The sequence below is a fragment of the Limulus polyphemus genome, unplaced genomic scaffold (genome assembly GCF_000517525.1).
Source record: "Limulus polyphemus unplaced genomic scaffold, Limulus_polyphemus-2.1.2 Scaffold9271, whole genome shotgun sequence".
In the NCBI taxonomy this organism is placed as follows: domain Eukaryota; kingdom Metazoa; phylum Arthropoda; class Merostomata; order Xiphosura; family Limulidae; genus Limulus; species Limulus polyphemus.
Window position 1 is genome coordinate 8,005 of NW_013674881.1, and position 8,153 is coordinate 16,157.

The window sequence follows — 8,153 nt, forward strand, 5'->3', positions numbered from 1 at the left end:
AGAAAAACTTCAATATAAGTTTAACATAACAGCAAATGTACAACGTTTCGACAAGGTTTTGTCGTTGTACATTTGCTGTTATGTTAAACTTATATTGAAGTTTTTCTTCATTACCCATTCAAGCCGTCTCCAGCCATTATTAGTTTCAAAGTGGGTTCCTCGTCATCGAATACTGTTATGTTTGTATCATGCTGGGTTTTCGTGGAAAATTATTAATTTTTGTCTTTTTCCTGCTAGTAGAACAAAGTAGTTGGAGTTTTTAAATCATAGATTTAGTCTAAACTCAAGGTTATTTGTTAGATCATAATAAAAATTCCAACCTGTTTTAAGCAGGTTAGAAGTGTTAAAACTATAGATTTAGTCTAAACTCAAGGTTATTTGTTAGATCATAATAAAAATTCCAACCTGTTTTAAGCAGGTTAGAAGTGTTAAAATTATAGATTTAGTCTAAACTCAAGGTTATTTGTTAGATCATAATAAAAATTCCAACCTGTTTTAAGCAGGTTAGAAGTGTTAAAATTATAGATTTAGTCTAAACTCAAGGTTATTTGTTAGATCATAATAAGTGTTAAAATTTTGATTAAGAAATTACTGTGATGTTTATGATAAAATAATTTCTATTGTTACTATTTTAAGGTGAATGTGAACAAAAGAATATGAAAATTGTGTTTAACAAACAGAATTCCATCTGCTCTTGTATTTCTACCAAATACAGCAAAGTGATTAACTTAATTATGAGTGTCTCAAGATAATATTTACAAGAACATTTGCATACATATATATATATTGTTCCGGTCATACTGCACCTTAAGATACTCCACAATCACAGTGAGTATTTCATAAAACAATGCATATTTATAAATAGTAACACGTATCACACAACTTAACAATACAAGATGGGTATATTGTTGTTTTTCTTTAACGGCACACGTATCCCTGCATAATGTTGAATTTCTCTTTATTTTCAGCACCGAAGGAATAACAGTCATCAGTGTAATGTTGCCTAAAACAGTGGGACCATCTTTTTGCAAACAGGCTGGTGAATTATGAATTTAAACTTTATATATATAAATATTTAAGTAATATTTTTGAAGAATTATTTTATCACTTCTTATCTGAAAGATCACTTTTGTATAAGGATCGACCTTAACCCATTTCTAGAAAGTGTGTGATTGTAAAATTTAAAAACATCAAGGTTTAAGTACTAAATTTTATTTTTGCACTGCTTCTGCTGTCAGTTTCAAGATTACGGTAAATGAAAAGATATACTAGCTTTAAAGGTTTGGTGTTGTGGAAAGTAAATATTCTTATTTTTTACCCATTTTGGAGGTGGGATTAAAGAAACTAACAACAAATGAGGTATTTTGAGAAAAACGTTGGAAAAAATAGTTTAGTAGTGGCATCTGTATAGCAGATGGTTGGTCTGCAGTATATTGTGGAACTGACTTTTCATATTAAAGTGTATTATGTGGGATATTGTGATGATGATTTTAAGAAACCTTTAAGCTTTACAAACTTGCATGTCATTGTGTTTAATGAAACTGTAATAAAATACATCAGTGTTCTTGGTTAGCATTCTTCCTTATTCTGTACCAAAACTTTGATCCTGGTTTTTACAATAAATATGAGTCTAACGTGAGATTTGTATTTACAAAACAAAATCCTACAAGACCTAACTAAATAACTCGAACATAACATTATATGGAAATCAAAACTGACGTATGTCATGTGATAACACTAGCTAGAAGTTCTTGGATATCAACACAACCAAAAGTTGTCTTTGGTTCTTGTCATTTCATGTACAGACTGCACTATTAACAGTTGGTTCTTGAAATTCTGAAATATCTGTCACTTAAAAATATTTTGTTCTTTAGTGCAGATAAAAATTACTTCATATATATTTATAACTGCAAAATATTAAGCTTAAACACTATCAGAATACAGCTTCTAGCTCAGAAAAAACATTGCATCCTCATTTAGTTGAAGGATATATATATATATATATAAAAGTTTTTAAAATATTATTTCTAAGAAAAAAGGAAAAACATTTCCAAAAACGTATAAAAGTTGTTACTAAAATAATAATAATACATTTTAGCATTAATCCACCCATAGACTTTTAACAAAGTTGAAAAAAACAAAAACACCTCGCATTTATAAGTGCTCCAAGAAAAAAAAAATTGCAAAGCATTACAAGTAGAAGATAAACAAAAGTAGACCTGAGTATTAGTAGCTTACTGTTTCTATTAATTATAAACATTTTTACTGGATATATGAATACTGCAGTTTACAAGTATTAAATAAAGTAGTGAACCAGAAATTATAACCTTGATTTCTTACCTTGTAGTATTCTAATAAGGTAAAACTGGTGGCAAAATACATAAAAAAAATTACTACATATTTCATTAATTGTTTGTTTAAATGTCTGAAAAATGCACTTTCAGTATAAATACACTGTACGAAGAAGTAAATAATTCCTTTTGAGATCCATTAAATAATTTGCCTCAGATCTAAACACGTAACACAATTCTACTTTGTCTATTCCTTTAATGTGTGAGATTTATTAGACGGTAACCCAATAACCCTTTAAAGTTTCAAAATACAGAAATGAAAAACATCCAAGTTTATCATTCTGTGGATAGTGCAAGCTAACCTATAATTGTTTTTCTGTTCAATATAAAAAAATCATCAAATCATGTATTGGTAAAGGTATCGACTGGAATACAATAAACTTGTGTTAAGTGTTCACCCGAAAAATTAGCAGCAACGCATGCATATCTCTATCGTAAAGTGTTCACCTGTTACTTAGTATTGTTCCCAAATATTAGTGACAAACCACTTTCGTCATGAAATACCTTATGTGAGTTCTTATTCACTAAGGAATGATGAAGCTTCAGAAATCCATTCATTGCCAGGTAAAGGGCCTACCACCAAGATGGCAATGTAGTGGAAGACCTGGACTTAAGTGAGAGATGATAGATACGTTTATGGATTGGTGAACGATCTGAGGGTTCTCATGAGTGATGCAAGAGCAGAAGCAAGGGTGGTAGCCTCATGCATGAGGATCCCCAGGTGAGAGTTCAAGATTCCTTCCCCAGCAGTGCGGCGAGCTGTACTAACGGTTCGTGCATATGCCGTTGCTACATCCTTTAGTTTCTGCACAAGACAAGCTATCAGATTTGCTGATGCCAGCTGCGTGATAACTAATTCGCTGACGGTGAACATGCGATCAAGTAGAGAAACACAACTATTTAAATGCTCTGTCATTTGGTCTGAAGATTCTGTTGCACTTTTAACAAATAACTTCGATGCTGTTACGAACTGACGAGATTCTATTATTAGAGCTTCTTTGGCAGCAATGAACTTATCAATATCACATTCACAAGTTTCAACATTTTTAACACAAGTGCATCCAAGTTCTTCAAGATGAAGTACCATGACAGCAATGGCTTGTTGAGCCTGGTAGTATGGTTCCTCTTGCTCTGGTTCCACAGAGTCATCTTCGAAGCTGGTCTCCAAGGAGCTGCTACCACCATTTACCACAGACTCCCTTGAACGTATCAGAGATTTAGGGCTACTGGTTTTTAATGGGGGAACATGTTTTTGGAGCCCCATTGCCCTTGAACAGACAGCAGCATTGCCAAGCAACAAGGTATCTCCAATGTCTCCTGCCAAATAGGAGTGAGAAGGAGCAGCTAAAATCAACAATTCCGAGATATCATCCATAAAGATTCCATCATCTATACAGCCGCCGAGGTTGTTATTTAATGAATCACTGGCAAATCCATTCATTATTCTCTGCCCAACATCATGATGTTTGTTTCTTCCAAGTGTTGCTGACTTGATATTGTTCCAGTGCTTAGAGTTGGATATTTTTGCTGGACAGGGAATAGTGACTTGCTGCTGACCATGAAAGATGTCCTTACCATCAAACTGGAATGGTTGTTGAGTTCGATTCACTCTTCGGGTACAATCCTGGAAAATAATGGTACATAATTTAGTATTAAATGGTTTTAGAATTCTTGCAATGTGGATCATTAAATTATAAATCCCATTATTCTGCTTATCTGTGATTTATTTTACCCTAAAAAATGTATTCAGAAATAATCAATCATAAGCAGATTGCTGTCTTAACACATAATAACAGTTTGCAAGTTCTATATTTATACATTTTTCTTTAATCACATACAGTATTACTAGACCTAATACATTACTTACTGAGGCAAGAGGAGTTGATGGTGGCAGTGGTGGTTTTGCTGCAGTCCTTATGGAGGAAGACAGAAACCCAGAACCATAAAGGTTACTCAGGGACTGAGAGCGAACCATGTTGGAGAAATTAACGTCAGCCGTTTGTTCATTATGAACACTGGCTTGAATGTCATCACAACTACCACTGTGGGATGAGCTGGATTGGTGTTTTTTACTACTTGGGGAATGACCTAATTTTCTAGTTCTAGGTGGAGCTTTAGGTGTCCGACCAGTAGAACTACCCGTACTAGAATCCAGGATAATGCCTTTGGGTAATGACTGAAAATGGACTTCTTCATAATCTGAGGCACATTCTTTGAGCAGAGTTTCATTGGAATTGAGGTTTCCAGAGCACTTAACATTAGCATAGTCAGGATCTGAAACAAACTCCAGGTTTGCATAAGTATGAAGTTCTTCCTTTAAATTCTGGTAGACAGGGAAATCTCTCATCAGCCTATCACTACAGGAAGTCAGTGATGAGGTCTGAGTCTCATAACCCGAGGATTCACTTCCATGATATTCTCCTTCCATAGCTCCACCTGGTGGATCAGAATCCAAAGGACCTGTAGAAAGCTGAGCAATAGGGTGCCCACTACTGTTGCTAACACTGACTGGTTTCTGATCCGTCCGTGAAGTTGTCTCTATGGCAGAATTCTGTAGGCTGACTTCAGAAATGTTGCAATCCTGTTCCTCCACACACCACTTCTGACTACATTCCTTTCCACTTTCTAGCTCATCTTCCTGGCTGAACATCCGTCGCATATCAGCAGCTGCTTGCTGAAAACGAGCGATAACTTCGTCTTCAACTAAAGTGCTGGGATGTATACTGGGTGGAGGAGGTATGATAAATGTAGAGAGGTCATCATGGCCATCAAGGAGCACTAGGCTACTTTCACTGATATTCTCTGTTGGTGGAGGAGGCACAGCCACATTGGCGATAAAAGTATTGATGTCATCTGATGCAGGAATGTTGTCAGAACCTAGAGTAATGGGAGAAGCAGTAGCTTGTCTGTGAGTTAATTCTGACAGAGCATCACAGAGATTGTCAAGTTCTGCAACAATTCGTGCAGAATCCACTACTGTTGACTCCACCTCTCCATCTTCCACTAGCTCTGGAAGTGATAAGAAACCAATTTTAGTAATTGTAGCCACTGACTTTATAAATAAAGTAATAAAACCACACACCAGAGAGAACTTAGGAATACGTGTAATACCAAAGAAGATAGGATTTAATAATCCAATATATTAGTGACAGAATATGTAAGCTTAATGACATTTGGCTCTGACTTTATAATTCTAGTGGTAGCATTGTAAGTACCAAGGATAATTAATGTGATAGCAAAGCACTGGTACTTTTGAGAACTTTATTAGACTGTAACTGCCTGTTAAATGAAAAAGGGGACAATGTTTTGGCTTCTAGACTGTGTCCTTCTTCGGGTCATCTAAAAAACACCTCAGTATAGAAGCAGAAATATTGTCCCGTTTTCATTCAACAGGCAGTTCAAACCTTCTATTCCACTATAACCAAGTTTTGTTTTTCCCACAAATCAATGGTATGAAAAAATAAAATTGTACAAACTTAATTACTTCAAACCCAAAATAAGTGTAACATTAGAATAAAGAAAACTTTCAAGTTATATGAAGGTCAGATGTGTGATCTGATTAACTGACCTTTCTCCGAAACACACTTTTTGGCTACCGGCACAGTAACGTATGGGGTAACGGGAGTGCTTAGCTGGTTGGTGGTTTGAGAAACATCCTGCTCTGGAGTAACTGGAGGAGGAATCATGGTCAGGTCTATTATATCTGGGTCCAAGTAGAGTGTTCCTTCAGCAAAAGGAAGTGGAGAATCACTAGAAGACTGGAGCTGGGTCAACATGGATATTAGTTTCTGGTTTTCTGTATCCATGTCAGGACTGTGTAGACCAAAACTCGAACCCGTCCTCTGGGACCGACTGCGACTCCCTGTGGAATTCCGTATGTGAGGGTGACGATGTAGTGGGCTGTTTCCAGGTGTGCTCTGACTGTCTGATTCACTTTCTGATTGAGAAACTAAGTCAGGATGTTTGTCTTTGATGCTTTGAGGTGATGTAGTTGGGGAGTCGTCTACTTCCTCATCCAACTGACTCAAAAATAGTAAAGAATCTACAGCCCTTAAGTGACCACTTGGTTTCTCAACTTGGACTTTCACGGGTTGGTCATTCTCAGCGGGAGGGTCTCCACTTAAATAATGTTCTGCATCATGAACAATCCGGTTCATTTCTGACACTCTATGTATAACTTCTTCATTCTTAGCCTCAAATAAGGTTAGATCGATATCATCGCTATCATCTTCTAACAGCTCCATTGACACAACACTCTGAAAATCAAATCCACCTTGAGTTGCAGTGTCATCCTTTTTCCTCATTTCTTCACTGTTTGACTCGGGAAAGTTTACCGGATTCCCAAGAGTTTCATTCATGTTGTGGTCAACTGAAGCTGTTCTGGTCACCATGGTAACACACTGCTCTCTTGATGAAACCCTTTGTACTTGTTTTTCAGGAGGCAGCTAAAGAAAAAGATAAATAATAACAGAAATGTAAGAACTAAACAGAATCTCAGATATATAAAATATAATTTTACTTTGACATATGGTACTACTTTGACATATGGTATTACTTTGACATATGGTACTACTTAGACATATGGTACTACTTTGACATATGGCACTACTTTGACATATGGTATTACTTTGACATATGGTACTACTTAGACATATGGTACTACTTTGACATATGGCACTACTTTGACATATGGTATTACTTAGACATATGGTATTACTTAGACATATGGTATTACTTTGACATATGGTACTACTTTGACATATGGTATTACTTATTCTCAGATGCATAAGATATATGTACCAGACGATCTATAATTCTGGATTATAGCTGTTAACATCATCAAACATTGTTTGGGGCTATCTCAACAGTGTGTGTGTCTTCCATGATACAGGTGAATTGAAAGAGTTAACATAAACAAAATAAAATCACGGAGGGTTCAATCATTTTTTTAAGAATCTATTAAGACTAAACATGGCTGGCAATTTCTCACAACTTGTTAAGTTTGTAAGCACTTCAAAGTTAAGCCTTACTTCACAAGGTATGTATGAAGGAGGTGGTATAGCTAAATCCACAGTTTTTGTCTTGATTTCATCTCCTTCACTTGCTGATGGGAGATAACTCCATGGAGCAGTCTGAACGGTGTGTCTTCCATAATACAAATGAGCTGAAAAAGTAAATATTAACAACATAAAATGTACAGCAGAACAAACATTAAAAGTAAGATAAAATTTGTATATAATAGGATAAAAAGGGTTAACTTATCAAAAAATGTAAGTTGAACACACAAGATCTGTACAATTAAACCTAAACTGAATTACATGTACACTGCAAGTTACTTTTATTTAACAATATAGTCCCTCCTTTTTGATGCTTTGGTTCATGAACTCTCCAAGGTCAAGAAGACGAGCCTGCTCTTCATACAATTTTTTTGTTTTATGAATAAAGCAACAAAGAGTATTAATATGGCTCACAGTTGCCCAGGGCCACACAGTTCATTCTTGTACCATAACAGCTGTGAGTGATGAGTTAACGGTCCCCAGTATTCAGATTGGTAATATTTAGATCCTCTCTAACTACATGGTTTATTCTGATCAGAAATTATTATTATAAACTGTACTGTATTGGGAATGAACTATATGACATGGTAAATTTAACTGTGAGTGATGAGTTAACGGTCCCCAGTATTCAGATTGGTAATATTTAGATCCTCTCTAACTACATGGTTTATTCTGATCAGAAGTTATTATTATAAACTGTACTGTATTGGGAATGAACTATATGACATGGTAAATTTAACTGTGA

The 8,153-nt window shown here is 35.4% G+C and overlaps 2 protein-coding genes across 3 annotated transcripts in view; one reads left to right on the plus strand and one right to left on the minus strand.

Moving 5' to 3' along the window:
• Positions 1-1,639, plus strand: part of LOC106475846 (AN1-type zinc finger protein 2B-like) — an 8,038-nt gene extending 6,399 nt beyond the window's left edge. For both annotated transcript variants that reach the window (XM_013936519.2, XM_022379863.1), the window contains exon 5: positions 969-1,639. In XM_013936519.2, coding sequence (XP_013791973.2) covers positions 969-1,007 — 39 coding nt within the window. In that variant the 3' untranslated portion in view covers positions 1,008-1,639. The remainder of the gene's footprint in view (positions 1-968) is intronic.
• LOC106475845 overlaps positions 1,517-8,153 on the minus strand; it is a 15,424-nt gene continuing 8,787 nt past the window's right edge. The window contains exons 5-8 of the mRNA XM_022379862.1: positions 7,382-7,515; positions 5,920-6,796; positions 4,219-5,360; positions 1,517-3,975 (exon numbers count right to left, since the gene is read on the minus strand). Of these exons, the coding sequence (XP_022235570.1) occupies positions 2,986-3,975; positions 4,219-5,360; positions 5,920-6,796; positions 7,382-7,515 (3,143 nt within the window). The 3' untranslated portion in view covers positions 1,517-2,985. The remainder of the gene's footprint in view (positions 3,976-4,218; positions 5,361-5,919; positions 6,797-7,381; positions 7,516-8,153) is intronic.